We start from the raw sequence: 15,351 nt of genomic DNA, 5'->3' as shown, positions 1-15,351 counted from the left end.
CTAAAGCCCTGCTCTCAGAAAGTTGCAGAGGCAGAACTAGCACTGAGGTCTTCTTGATTGCTTAACCCTTGCTTTTATCTACCAAGCCAGCATCTCCCAAAGTTAAGAGCCAGAAAGTTCCAAAAAAAGCTAGGCTTTGAAAAATAAGAATCTATGCATGGTTCAATGTTAGGCAACTCTTGGCAAGTCACAGTACACACGAGCTAATTCAAGGCTCTGAAAAGTCTCTCATTCAAGAAACTAGTTTACTCTAGTAAATGTATTTGACCCTATGGAAACTTCCTGCAAAGTACACGTCAGATCCCAAGGAACATCCTTTCTCAGAAATGGTACACTGATCCCTTTTGCCTCTCGATGATAAATGGTGCTCCCTTCCTTCCTCCCCACCCCTCCCTCGTCATTTTTCTGGCAGCTTTGAAAGGAAGTCATGAAAATTACTGCTCCCTTCACCCTGACTTAATCAGACTCTATTCCTTAGTCCTGCTCCCCTTCATAAATGTTAAGCAAAGGAATCATCTTCCCGCCTAAATTTAAGAAAAGTTATCTCCCCACAGTAGCTATTTAGATCCTGCAGACAGGCAGCAGAAGAAGCAGGAGGGTTCTTAGCACTGTTTAGTAGCTGTCCAGCAAATACAGATAGTGTTTATTAGGGTTTCCTGCCTGATTTCAGTCATCCCATCCTGATTTCCCTGAGTCTTGTCTGGTAGGTATTGGTGTCTTTTTATTACTTACACAGCACTACGTCACAATAAGAGATGAGGCTTTTGAAAGTGTGTACATTATAGGTTCATAACGTGATATCTCAGAACCAGGGCTCTGAGAAAGTATCACCAAAACTCACTCCTCTGCCCATACAGGATCATACATCATGAAGTTGTTGCGTAAAGTTTGGGCAGGTTGCCGAGTTGACCAGCCCAATGCTCATTAGGAAGATGCAATGTTTTAATTGTCTTGGCACTGAGAAAAGATGAAGGGAGGTGATGTCTGTGAAGTGGCAAAGCATGAAAACAGCACAGCACCGCAGGAATTCAGACCTGTATTCCTTGAGGGATACCTCCTCCTGTCTAAAATCACACCAAAGTTTACTGTTTTCATGGTTTACCTTCAAAAAGATTATCCAAGGCACATAGTTGCTAGCTAACTATATGCTATGCATCCTGGTTTTTATTTTTATGTTTTTTGTATCGTTTCCCCAGATTTCTCACCTGCTTTATTAAAGTGTCAGAAATTTGTTGGCTGGCTGATGGTTCCTTTCCTCAAACTGTGTAGTTTTTTGTTTTTTGTTTTTTTTTTTTGGGGGGGGGGGGGATTTAAACAATTGCTTCTCAGATTGCTTCTTCCAGGGTGCTGGTGTCATTTTTACAATTAGATTCAGGTAATATAGCACCTTCCTTGCTTCTGGTCTCACAAAGCATTGAAGACAGGAAATCGTTGTCTTGTTTTTTTGGAGGTTGTTGGATTTTCCACATGGGAAAAAGGATTGTTGGTCTTATTTACCTTTTTTAATTAAACTTTTTATTTTGGAATAATTTTAGACTTATAGGAAAGTTGCCAAGATAACACACAGAGTTCTCATATATTCTTCATCCAGTCTCCTCTACTGTCAACATCTTACATCACCAGGATGTTTTGGTCAAAACTACAAAACAGATGTTGGCCCAATGCTATAAACTAAACTCCAGACTGGGCACCACTTTTTTTTCCCTTACCTGTTCCAAGATTTAGTCTAGGCTCCCATGTTGAATTTAGTTGTGATGGTTCCCCAGTCACCTCTGGTTTGCAACAGTGCCTCAGACTTTACTTGTTTTTTTTATGGCATTAACAGTCTTCAAGAATGCTGGTCAGCTGTCTTGTAGAATATCCCCCCTGTGGGCTTGATTGTTACTTTTCTCATGATTATACTGGAGCTTAAGAGGGGAAAGAAGAGAGCCTAAATAGGAAGGATAGCTTATGTTATTATAAATGTTATCATTTGTATTATGCTTGGCTTGAATTGGCATTTTGTAGATTGTTGTGTAGAATATCACTAAGACTTTTTGGAAAAAATAGTTTGTTAGCCAAATGAATCCCCATCTTGATAATTCTTAAAATGTATGAACACATAAGATACCTTAGGATGTCAATCACTGAAGAAACCATTGAAGTTTAACTGACTTGCCTAAACTTTGACCTTAGAATATGTTAACATATCTCTAAGCTACTGCCTCCCCCCGCCCCACCGAATTCACATCGAAAATCCCTGACCAAAGTTGAGCTCCTCAGTGTTCACACTCAGTGCCATGCAAGTGACATGTTTTGGGCATGGAAAAATCTACCTGAGTGGTAATGGGTAGTTAAGTCTGTCTTTGGGGCTTCGCCCATGCAAGCTGGAGGCTCATGAGTCTTCTTTGTTCTGTGTAGCCAAGAGCCGGGCCATTGCTATTCCTGTGGACCTCGACAGCCAAGTCAACAACCTCTTTCTGAAGTCCCACAACATTGTACAGAAAACTGCCATGAACTGGCGGCTGACTGCCCGCAATGCGGCTCGCAGAGACTCTGTTCTGGCGGCTTCTAGAGACTACCGGAATATCATTGAGAGATTGCAGGTAATGCCTGGCCCAGAGAGGAGTGAACCTGAGCCTGGCCTAATGTGGTTCCCACACAGCAGTGCATCCATGAGCCAGAGAGAAACCCAAGTTTGGCCATAGAGAGATGTCAGCATATGAGAGGATAGTCAAGTACAGTAATACATGTAGGACCAAGAAATGTAAAGCTACTTGGGAAGAGAAAAGCTCCTAACAAAGTCATGGTTTTTAAAGGTTATTCATAGATTTACAGATTTCTTTATGTAGAATGGGGACTCTGCCCTTATCAGGAAGGAATATTTAAGTATTACAAAAGGATACTTAAAATAAGGGCACGAGAGCTTCATTATTTTTATCACCCTGGAATATTTAGCCTCTTGAATCAGATAAGTATAATAATGCCTAAGAAAAAAGCTTTTTTTTTTTTTTTCAACTGAAAATATAAAGTATTACTAACTTCTACCTGGATTGTACTTTTTTCTTAACACCTATGAAGATATCTGTCCCTTTGTTAAGGGGAGAGTAGTGAGTATTAGGTGTATGTGAAACACTTAAACATACATCTTAACATTGACACCTTTCTTTAACAAGCTTTCAAGGTATTCTCTCACAACTTGGGCCACAGTTGGAGATTCTCACACTAAAGTTGAGCCTGCTGCAGCGGTTAAGGGCATAATCTCAGGCCAGTGCCTAAGGTCAAACCCCGACTCCATTGCTTAGAAATGATGTGTCCTTGGGAAGGTTACTTTATTTCTCTGTGCTTTAGTTTCCCCATTTGTAAGGTAGGATAATAGTAACACCTCCCTCAGGGGGTTGATATGAGGATTACAAGGCTGGTTCTCAGTGCCTGCCTAACAAATCACAACAGCCATTATTTCATGCTTTTCTACTGTTCTAGAGATTGGCTGGCCTCAGTAAAGTGTTTCTTACCCAAGGTCTTGAATGTAGTAGTTTCAGTAAGATGGCAGCTGCAGTTGGACTCATCTTAAAATCTTGCATATGTTGGGTAGTTGATATTGGAACCCTCACTGGAGTTGTCAATGGAAGCATCTACATGTAGTGTCCCCACGTGAGGTTGGTGCTTACTTGCAGCGTGGTGCCAGGTCCCAAGACCAGCACTGAGAGAGAGTGAGAGAGGCAGACAGACAGTGGAAGCTATAATGCCTTTATGACATGGTTTCAGAAGTCATATAGCATTACTTGTGTCAAATTCTGTTGGTCAAGGCAGTCACAAGTGTCCACCGAGGTTCAAGGGAAGGGTCATATAGACCACCATTTGATGGGAAGAGTGTCAGTGATACAGTGTAAGAAGAACATGCAAGAGAAGATATATTGCAGTGGGCATCTTTGGAACATAGGTTACATATATGTGGCATAGAATAGAGCTGGTGTGTAGTGAACACCTGATCAATGACTGCTATTATGATTATTACTATTACTGTCATTGCTGTTATGACTGTAATAGTTATCATTAGATAAATGAATCTTCATGAGGTTACATAACCTGCCTAGAGATGCATTCATCGGCCCCACTCAATCTAGGCACTAGGGTAACAGTGGTGAGCAAAGCCACAAATGATCTTTGCCTTCATAGCTTCTCGAGTTTTGGAAGACAGACATTAGTCAGCTAATCACATGGATACAAGTAAAATGACAAGAGAGACAATGCTGCAGAGAAGTGAGAAGTGCTATGGAAGGCTGCTGAGGAACCCAATTGTGCCCAGAGCTGGGATGGTGATCCAAGAAGGCTTTACTGAGGAGTGACATTGGAACCAAGATCAGAGGAATGTAGGACTTTCTTAAGGAAAGGAATAGAAGGGAAGAAAACAGCAGGTGAAAAGAACATCATATGGGACAGAATATGACACATTCAAAGACCAAAGGAAGGTTAGTGTGGCTGGAGCCCATAGAGCTGCGAAAGTAGGAAGGAGTTCTTAGGTGAGGGAAATATTTTCATCCTTACTGTGACAGACCAGTCTTAGAGATAATTTGGTTACAAATACAGTGCTTCCTGACTACTATATTTTTAAAGGGGAGGCATATTGTAGATTCATAACTTTGCACAATATTTTTGCCTGTTCAAACTAAATGAATTACCTGCAACCAAACACACCAGTTTCTTGTGCTCTTCTTGGATTTATTATATATTCTTGGGGAATAAAATATGTAACCTAGCTAATGCTTGTTATGAACACCTGTCTAGTGGCTCAAAGGATCCTCCTTATCTAATGATTTATTGTCTGAGTCTCTGTAGTTACAAGATTGCCTAGGACAGCAGAAGTTATCATAATGTAGGAACATTCACTTGCAGACTGACTGCTTATATAATTAATCCCCATTGATACATCCCCCTCACTTAACACCAGCATATTTCCCTACCCATTGCTTCACCATTCTTATCTGTTGGTCTCTCCTCGATTGCTGAATGTTAAACATTTGACAATACAATGCAAGTCTATTGCAATGTAAAGTTCAAACCTCGCAAAAGATGCAGGATTTGATGAATCTGATGTTGCAGAACTGCTTCAATCCCTTGCAAATGCCATAGAGAGCTTTATGTACTCTCAAAGGGGAAAGTGAGAGAATTTTGCAAAAATGACCCTCTTTTTGACTGTTTTGTGAACGTCAATATGAATTAAGGGGTATTACAGTATGCTCTTAATGGGAAAATTTCCCCCTGCCAAAGAATTTGATTGATTTATGCATTCTTTATGTATCCTAAATATTATTGAGTGATTATAAATTTTGTTAAATATAAGAAAATAATATTCACATGTTTTCGTTTCAGTTTTGGGGTAAAAGATAAATCAGTTCTTCTTTGAACATTCCCTGTGAAATTTGGATCTCCTGTTGAGCTGAATGCAATTTAAGTGGCCTTTCCCATGCTAATCTCCTTGGTTAACTAGGCCTGCCTATATCATCCAACATGCTGTGTTCAGCCCCTGTCTTAGCCAGCATGCTTCTAGTTAGGTTCTGAGCTACCAAGCCATCCAGCAGACTTTAGCATCTTTTGAAGATAATTTCTCATCTGTTTTCTGCCATTTGCCTTTATATGGTGTTTGTCGTGTTGGTTTTGCTGCTCTTTCAACTTCTCTCTGTTTTCCTCTCCTACAGCTATGTGTTTTGCATTTGAAGACCATCATGCTATCAGGGTACATGTATTTAGCATGTTGATACAGCATGTTCATTCATTTGTGTGCTCATTTTTGTATGACTTTTTATTATATGAGTAATTCGTGCTCATTGGAAATAATTTGCTAGTACTCACAAGTACCCATTTATGAAAGAAATTTAGAATCATCTGCAATCCCACTACCCAGAAAAAAACAGTAGTAATGTTTTGATAATATTTGGTATATATCCTTTAGATAGTAATGTTGTTTCTAAAAAATTGGATCATATAATCCGTGGTATTGTTTAACCATTTTTTTCACTCTCACATTGTAGACATTTTTCCATGTTGTTGAATGTACTTTTTGCATCATATTTTGAAGTTTGTGGAATGATTCCTTGAGTGGCATAAGGATCATCTCAATAGAAGGGCTGGTGGGGCTGTTTTTACCTTGTTCTCTGCCTCAGGAACTAGGGCTTTAGATACCCCCGGGGCAATGTTTAATAATTTGAGAAATTTACCAGACAGTACTAATAGGGTAATCTAATCTTGCCTAGCTTGTGGTCATTTTTGAGGTCAGAAATGAATGTTCTCACCCTCCTGTAGTGAGCCTCGGCCTGAACTGATCACCAAAGCTGTACTTCTGTTCCAGGACATCGTCTCAGCCCTGGAGGACCGTCTAAGGCCCCTGGTCCAGGCAGAGTTATCTGTGCTCGTGGATGTGCTCCACAGACCTGAGCTGCTTTTCCCAGAGAACACAGATGCCAGAAGAAAGTGCGAAAGTGGTGGCTTCATTTGCAAGTAAGCAGCCTCCCGCTCTGGGGTGGTCAGACAAAGCTGACCAGACAAAGCACTTGTTCATGAAGAGGCAGACGCCCGCCTGGTTTTTGACTTTGATGAGTACAAGGTCATGTGTTAGAGTCCTGTTCTGACCTTCTAAATTAAGTTTGTGGGTTTGGACGTACTTAAACTTGTTTTGGTGAGAATTTCTCCTTTTAACTGCATAACCGATCATCTTCTGTGCCACAATAACTGACAGAGTGCCTGCTGTGGGCTTCAATACAGATGAAGAGAAGTCATGACCCTTCTACCCTCAAAAAGCTTAGACCTACCAAGACCCCACAGTCTTTTCCTAACATCTTTGTGGTTTCTTAGTTTATGCCTTGGGGCATGATCTAAAAGAAACAACTGGTTCCATGACCAGAAATCTCTGATTGGTTGGTTGTTTAACTTGAGAATGGACTCTGCCTCTGAATTTCACACTTTTCTGGTCCCCTCAAAGGACAAGAAAGACTATGGAGGAAGGAACAGTGTTTATTCTCCTTAACGATCATTCTCATGGGGTTTTTTATACTGGTGGCGTATTTTAGTGATATTATCAGCACTCCTTAGTGGATAAAAAGCCACACCCCATAAACTCACAGGCTTGAATGGACCTCTGTCCTTCATCTCCTCTCCCTACAATGTCTCTCCCTCCTGTGTAGTAGAGTCCTGCCCGTGAGCCCTTTTGCTGTTACTGACCAGTGGGTGTCGCTGTTTAGACGCCATTGAGCCCCTAACTGGCTGCTATCCCTACAAGTGAATGCACCGAAGCATGTCTAACCTGGGAGTCCTTGATAAATACTTGTTCATTAACTGACTACTTACAATAAGTTGCTTGTGAAGTGTGTGTTTGTTTAATTTAAAGATCATTTCAGGGACCTAATGCATGGTTCCCCCCCCCCCCCCATTCAGGTTAATAAAGCATACTAAACAGCTGCTAGAGGAGAATGAGGAGAAACTCTGCATTAAGGTCCTACAGACTCTCCGAGAAATGATGACCAAAGATAGAGGCTATGGAGAAAAGGTACTGAACTTTATTTTCTTGTCAAAACAAGGTTTCGCTATTAAATTGAAGTGGGATGGTGGGTTAGAAATCCACTGTATTCAGGCACATTGACCCGAAGGGACTTATTTTTTAAAGCTAATTATCCTGTCATGAAAGGTAGCTAAATCATATGCCTTCTCTTTTAAAAGTCGTATATATTTATTTGTCTTATAGGCTGCTTGCCACGTAATTTAATGTCAGGGAAATAGTAATAAGATTTTTCATCTAAATTCCCAGTGGAAATGCAAATGCCTCTTGTGTATCAAGGTTTGCATTCCTGAGTTTTGGGTTCCAGCTAAGCATACCTGTGGGTTTTCTTTCTGGTGAGATGCTGCACAATCCTTCCAGTGTACTAAGAAACTCCCTCCAGTTCTAACTGGAATTAGGACAGGCAAACACATCACCATTTCTAGCTCAGACTGGGAAATGGGCAATCCCTGGGACATGCTGCTTCTTGGCATAGGCAGTGAGCGAAGATGGCAGAGACCATTCCTCACACTTTTGATTTTGGTCCAAGTGGGATAAAAACAATCTCATTGCCCCTCCTTTCTACCCACCTCCCTTAAAAAAAATTTGAGGCCTGATATCAAAATTCCGCCAGTTTTCATTTGAAGGTAATATGTTCACCATTAGTTTCCTAGCCACTTGAGCAGCATTTTCTGAGTAGGTAAATCCACTGATGTCATTGATTTGTCAAAATACCCAGTAAGTCACTGATTCATCCTTGTAAGAAACCTCGATAATTAAATCACAGCCGCCTTTGTCATAGTGGGTGGTGGCAACCAGGTTATTCCAAGTATAGCAGTTTGTAGGGATCTTGATTTCTGATGTAAGCAATATTCTGTGTAAATATTAGAACAGTTTCACATGTGAAAATATGAAAAATAAAACAGCAAGTACACAAGCCCTTTGCAGTATAAATTCCTTCACCATCCCCAAATCACAAGGCTTTGAAATATCACTATAAATTTTAAAAATACATAAATTAAAAGGTGAATGAATGTGAACTAATTAGGAAATAAGTATCTGTAGCTTGGTGGCAACTTTATGGCAGAAACCTGCTAGAAAAGAGTTTATAAATATAAATGATACAAGTGAAGGACCCCTTGTAAAAACGAGAAATGATGAGACGTCATGTTCATACAAACACTTGTAGAGACGCCTATTGTAGGTCTTACACTGAAACAAAAGGAATGGGCAAAGGTTAATAGCAGAGAGTACCAGACAACAATTAGCATTTATTTCAGATCTTTATTTTTCTTAAAGTGAGTTTTAAGAAACATTTTTAAAATATAATTCTAGTTACAGAAATTCACTCTTCATGATAAGGTACAATCTACCAAAAGGGCCATAACTAGCTATGAGTATATTTGTAGCTTTGGGGGCTTAAAACTTGATTTTAAAATGTGGAGACCAGTTTTCTCTTCTTTAGAATATCTGTTCATTTCTGTGACTGAGATTTTTATAGTAAATTTGGTCTCTACTCCCACAAATGTTACAAGTTGTGATTATACTTCCATTTCTCTTGTTTTTTTTTTTTTATATATCATGGAAATTAGAAAAGCTAGGAGTCGAGTCTGTTGCTTGGCAATTAAGTACCTCAGAGTCTTTGGGACACAGGGAAGGTATGCTTCCCCGCTCACGTTCCGTGTCTGCTGGTGCTAACTGGGAGAACATCGTCACAGACCATGGGAGATACTGGGTCTGAGATGTTGTAAAATTAAGTTATAAAGCTTATGAAAAATGATAGAGCCTGGGACTTTAAGAGGGCAGTAGGTGGAAGTCACTATAAAAGAGTAAATTGTCAGTGTTTAGAAGAGGTTCTTAGTCCCTGGCTCACATTCTTTTTTTCAGCTGGTGAAGAAATTAGCCACACCCAAGCAGAGAGAGTCTTAAAGGAAAGATGTCATGTCTTTCCAGTCTGGTTGGGGCTCTCCTATCCCTTCTTGAATATGAAAATACCATAGGCAGATGTGGGAAATGCCATGCAACCAAGGAAGACTTTCCAGAAACTCATGTTAGTCAACATCTTTAGTACCTATAGCACATACTTAGAATGCTTCTGGCTCCACACTTTGTGGGAAAATGCTACTTAGCTATTCACATTGAATTTAAAAGAGTTGGTGGGGGGTGGGGGGGTGTTGCATTAAACCATTTCCATTTCTTCCGCTCCGGTAGTGGGTATTAAATTCGTCCTGTTTTAGTAAAGCTTTTTGAAAATGGTTTTGATGCTTTGCTGGCTGTCCCTGTTTGACTAAAGATGCATGACGTATGGGGCAGGCCAGCTCTTTCAAGAGTGGAAGGAACCCAGAGCCAAAGAACTAACCTTTCTCAGGCAAACCAGTTGGCTTTAGTTGATAAAATAAATGAGGTGTTCTTTGGACTGGATGCTCAGGGCACAAGGGCAAGTGTGAGGTCATTTCCGTCTTCCTGGCCCAATTTTCCTATTAGTTGTCTTTTAAGTAGAATTTGTCCCATGACTAACACCCTCCTGGGATGTCCAGAATTGTTCTGCCTCTCTGCCTGGTCCTGAGTCTTCATGGCCATAGTCTGGTCTGGCATCCTTTTGTCCAGCCCTCTCTCCATACATGAGGCCATGGCAGAGAGCTGAAGTGACTTCCCAAGGTTACATGGCAAGTGTATGACAGGATCAAGAAAGCCAGGGTCCTGAACGCCAGTGCACCACCCTTTCCTCCCATCCCACAGGTGGTGTTCACCCTATCTGTGGGCCAAGTTTTCTTGTCTTCTAAGCCATAATCCTCAAAAATGATGAGACATAGATGTCTTTATTCATATTTTCATTTAATATTTTGGATTGTCCAAGTCACAGATGAAAATGAAAGCAGAGATCATTCTTTGTTATCCTGTTTAAAAATGTTGAAACGTTGGTGTGCTTGTATGGATCTACTTGTCTGGAAAGAAAAAAAAAAACCATTGAGTACTACCACTCATACTACCAGATAGACTAAAGCATAGCAGAATCACTGTAAGACTGACTGAGGTTTTTTAAATGCTGTGCATACCCCAATGGTGTCTTAAAGTACATTCTTTGACTTCTCGTTAGGTGCCAGCTGCTATACTAAATATACGTCTTACCTTACATCAGGTCAGCCTCAGAGATAGCAATATTGTTACTGACTATTTTATACATGGAGGAAAAAACTTAGGCTCAGAGAGGTTGAGAAACTTGCCTAAGGTCACACAGCTAATAATGGGGGAGCCAGGAATTCAAACTGGAACACCCTCACTTCAAAGTCCTTGCTCTTCTCCATTCTGTCACTGGTGATTGACACCATTTGAATGTTTTGAAGTCCACCCACAATTTTAATATTAAAGTTTTGATTGTTACTTCATTATGTAATGACATGGGGCAGTGGCCCTGACAGCACTGCACATAGCAAAATTTAAACATCTCATCTTCAGCTCAGTTGTGGTGTCTTACCTAATTGAAAATAGTCTCCACTTAATGGCAAACTGGCTTTACAAATTGTGATTGTCCCAGGGTCATCCACGACCTGTGGTTTTGGTCAGGTCCCAAAAGAAAGCATCAAGTCAGTAAGTAGCCAGCAATCTGTCCTCTTGCCTTGGTCAACTCTCTGAGAAGTGCCTGTCCAAGAACTATCACATATGATGCCAAGCTCAGGGCTGCTAGAAGAAGATTGTCACAAAAATTTCATCATGATCATTTAGGAATTAAAAAAAAATATATATATATATATATAATGTTTCTAAAATGCAGAGGACCAACAATGAATATTGTCTCATAGAGTGGTAAATATAAATATTAAAAATGATCACCAAAATAACCGTGAAATACGGTTTTGTATGAGGCTTACAATGTCTTGCTATCCTTTGTATTCAAAGTTAATAAACTTTAAAATTATATCAGGACTTTGCCACTACTCTTTGTGTGCAATGCCTACTAAACTCTGCTTTTAATCCACAAATTAGACCATGTCTTTATTTAAAAAAAATTTAAAAATTCCCATAGCTAACCATCTCTAAAATGTAATGAATCTCTCTATAACTCAAAGAATATCAAAAGCCCTTAGACCCAGCTTGAAAAGAGAGCATAGTTATATGTTGTCTTCTCTGTGGTCTACTATAGGTTTTTTATTAGTGAAAGAGCTTTGGAAAGAAATTCAGAAGACAATTAATATAAAAGAATATCTCAGAATTTATTTAAAATCTATTTTCTCTTCTAAATAGTTGTACAGAGTTTTTACCTCAAGTAATGTCAGGCGTTTCTTTTCATACAAATTGGCAGTACCTGTTAATTACCAATGCTTCTTTTCTCTATGTGAATAAAGTATTAGCATTTCCAGCTACCAAGATTTCTAATAAGGAACTTAAATTTGCAAATATACTATTAACAAAGCATAATAAAAATAATTTGAGGATCATCTCTTCCCTTTTAAACAAGCACAGTTGTGATTAATGCTCTAGTTTTTTTCTTTTTCTTAAACTTGATGGTAATCGTTTACTCGTTACTAATATCACTTGAGTTGGCTGTAATCATCTTTGGGGGAAAATGTGTTTTTTTAATCACCACTAGTACCAGGATTGGAGCTTTTGGTCTTAGGATATGTTGGTCATACTATTTACTGAAATTGAACCTTGTTCTCATTTAACCCAATCGCAGTTTGGACTCCAGATCCCCATTGAATGGTAAAATGAATCAAAATAGAATTTTCTCCTAAGCTATGTTGATCCAACTGTAGTCTTTGGCTCCCCTCTCTCCACCCTCTTCCAAAAGACCATGGTTCTTGACTGGGTAATTTGCCCTCTGAACTCTTGATAAGTGACCTTCGAGGTTTGATACCTGCCATGTACATAGCCTGACAGCATCCTGCCCTCATCCTGAGTGGTGTGGTGCAGAGCAGATGTCACCGTGAGCTGTAGTGGGTGGTACTCCAAATCCCTGCACCTCTTCAAGTGCTCCCCGTCTAACAATGCTCCAACTTGGGAGACTCCGTGCTCAGACGAAATTTCTAACACTTCGCTTGCTGGTATTTCCTAACATTTCCTTCTTTTTCTCCCCTTTTTCTCTTTTCCAGCTCATTTCCATTGATGAATTGGATAATGCTGAGGTCCTAATTTCATTTTATTTTTAAATGTCTCATGGTGATGTTTCCATGATACCCTTCCAGTGAACACTGTGATCTGTCCCCTAGTCTCTGCAGTGTCCAGTATCTGACTTTGTGTAGTGTGCCTTCTGGGCATGAGCTGAGTCCTTTGTGTCTATGTTAGCATTTCCCATGAGTTTGTTTGCCATTTGTCCTTGGAGATCCCGTCTGCCTCTAGATAAAGATTTTCTAAACTGTGATAAGATTTCAATCATTCACTGTTTAGAATCTCAACTGAAATTGTGGTTGATGCTGGTCATTAACCTATCTCCGAAACTCAGTGTTGATATTTATAAAGAGCTTTTCTATGTGCATGCAAAGCATCAATGCAAAAAGAAATAACTACATTGATATAATTTGAAATTGGTAAAAAAACAAAAACAAAAAAACACTGTTCTCTTGGTCCACGTGTTGGAAGGTATTGAGTGTGAGGGATGATATAAAACATTATCAAAGTGCACTGTGTATTCCAAAGTGCTCGTTGAGACTGTCTAGCTGCAGGCCTACAATGGGATTAGGAGTATACTATATCTGTGGCTTTTCATCTGAGAAAATGATCTAGAGATCAGGAAATTGAAATGTCATCTGATAGTCTGTGCTTATGTATTCAAATTAGTTTTACTTATCCACAGTTATCCTGGGGATCAATGACTGGTCCTTTTATTTGGGATTTGGGGGCCTCTGAAATATTTTTTTGTTTGGTGAATAATTTTCAGCATTTCCTGCCATATACTTACTTTGCAATACATGTAATACAATTAAAGTATATAAATGAGGGAATTTAATTGCTTGGCAAATTGAGCATCCTGAAAAAAATTTTTATTAGACTTTAAAAAGTCTCTTTCCTGCTTTTCCTCTTCAAATAACTATTACTTCTTTTGATAGACCAAATAATACCTTACTTTGGGTGGGATAGAGCTATCAGAATATGTTGTCTAGTCTAATATCTACCACCATCATCTCAAAAGCATTAAGAGATGGGTCAGGTATACCTCGTGAGAGTTTGAATCACAGACATAGAACTGAATTTGGTTCAGTTCTCTCAGGTATGGAGCTCAGAGAGGTTAAGTGACTGGACTTAGCTTGCACAGCCAGATAGTGGCTAAACTAAAGCTAGCGCATGCACTGCCAGCTCAGCTCCTCACTTGGTGTGCTTGCTGTTCGGCCACAGTAAACTCTGTAAGCATAGACTTTTCCTTTTATTAATCAGGCATGGATGGGGAGGAGGCCATGCCCTCTGGGATGAGTAGGTGAGAAAAGGTTGTACAGTAAAGACTGAATTAATGGCTTTAACTACAGTGATTTTTGCCATTTCCTGTCTCGTTCTTTCTCTTCCTGGTTATTTCTGTGCCAGAAAAATATCTGATGCTGAATTTGTATGTTGGCACCTTTCATTACTCTTCTTTCTTTTTTTATGATAATTTATATGAGAGAGAGAGATTGTGTGTGTGCGCATGCATAAGCAGGGGGAAAGGCAGAGGGAAAGGGAGAAGCAGACTCCCTGCTGAGCAGGGAGCCCAGGATCATGACCTGAGCCGAAGCCAGATGCTTAACCGACTGAGCCACCCAAGTGCCCTCATTACTCTTATTTCTACCAGGAGTTGTAAATACCTCACTGATTTGAACTTTTCCTCTGAAATACTGAAGTTGTGTTTCTATTTGCTTAAGTACAAATGAAGTCGGGAAAGGAACACCTTCACTAATCGGAGTCTGCAATGTTATTAATATACTGTTTTGCGCCATAGTAATCAGTTGATGTGTTTGCTTGCTCAAGATAGAACTTGGGTCTCCTGGCTGGGAGTTTATTGCTTGCTTATGGAAAGATTCCACAGTTGGAGCAGGTGTGTTTATAATTATACTCTAGGAAATAGAATACTGTCTGTTTATAAAAGAAGAATGTTCTGGCAGCCACTTGGATTCTTTGAAAATTCCCTGAGGAAGCAACTGCGGATCCCCTCTTCGTTGTTGCCCCTGGCAACCGTCAGAACCCTGGGACACCAGCACTATGTCCCCAGTCCCGCAGGCTGTTGGATCTGGTCCTCTAAACAGAGATGGCTGATTGGCCTTTTTCATCAATGGCTGTTCTAGAAACTAAGCAGCTCCTGTGTTTTCTCCTCTACCAAGCTTTTTGTCAGTGTGTGCTGGTGGAAACCTGCAGTCCGCAGCTGGGTTTCAGCAGAAGTTTAATGAGAGTTCTTGCTGGCTCAGGATACAGGCAAAGCCTCACACCTAGCTTGCAAACCAGTGTTCAATTCTAAACATTGTGGGGAATCACCCCTGAAATAGTGTGAGGCATATATGGTGATCCCGTGAAACCCTGATTGGGGGAGGACCACTGCCTTTTGATGATAGAGGCCACTTGAGCATCTCAAGGAAGGAGATGTATTGTGAAAGACTCGTGAAAAAGCATAGCGCCTCCGTGTCTCTTGTCAGTGCTCTGAGAAATCAGGGTGAAATGAGGACAGAGTTTGGAGTCTCTAAGGAAAGGTCATGGTATGGAGCCCTCCTAGTTGTCTTCTAGGACAAAATTTCATTTGAAACCAGGAAGAGGAGGGTTTTTTCTTTTTTAATGTTTATAGCTTGATCAATTGCTATATCTGTATACACACAAATCAAGATAGGAGATGTCTCCATCATCCCCAGAAGATTCCCATGTGCTCACTTCTGGCTTTAAACAGATAC

The 15,351-nt window shown here is 40.0% G+C and overlaps 1 protein-coding gene across 5 annotated transcripts in view; it reads left to right on the top strand.

The window, feature by feature from the left end:
• Positions 1-15,351, top strand: part of ITPR1 (inositol 1,4,5-trisphosphate receptor type 1) — a 318,830-nt gene that overhangs the window by 187,348 nt on the left and 116,131 nt on the right. For 4 of the 5 annotated variants that reach the window (XM_055343239.1, XM_055343238.1, XM_055343242.1 and 1 more), the window contains 3 exons: positions 2,401-2,585; positions 6,329-6,477; positions 7,411-7,522. In XM_055343239.1, the coding sequence (XP_055199214.1) occupies positions 2,401-2,585; positions 6,329-6,477; positions 7,411-7,522 (446 nt within the window). Of the gene's footprint in view, positions 1-2,400; positions 2,586-6,328; positions 6,478-7,410; positions 7,523-12,600; positions 12,634-15,351 lie in introns of all 5 variants that reach the window. The other variant, XM_055343241.1, reaches the window with a different exon arrangement.

This window comes from Nyctereutes procyonoides, unplaced genomic scaffold, assembly GCF_905146905.1.
Source record: "Nyctereutes procyonoides isolate TBG_1078 unplaced genomic scaffold, NYPRO_anot_genome, whole genome shotgun sequence".
Lineage (NCBI taxonomy): Eukaryota > Metazoa > Chordata > Mammalia > Carnivora > Canidae > Nyctereutes > Nyctereutes procyonoides.
This window is presented reverse-complemented; position numbering and strand designations above follow the sequence as displayed.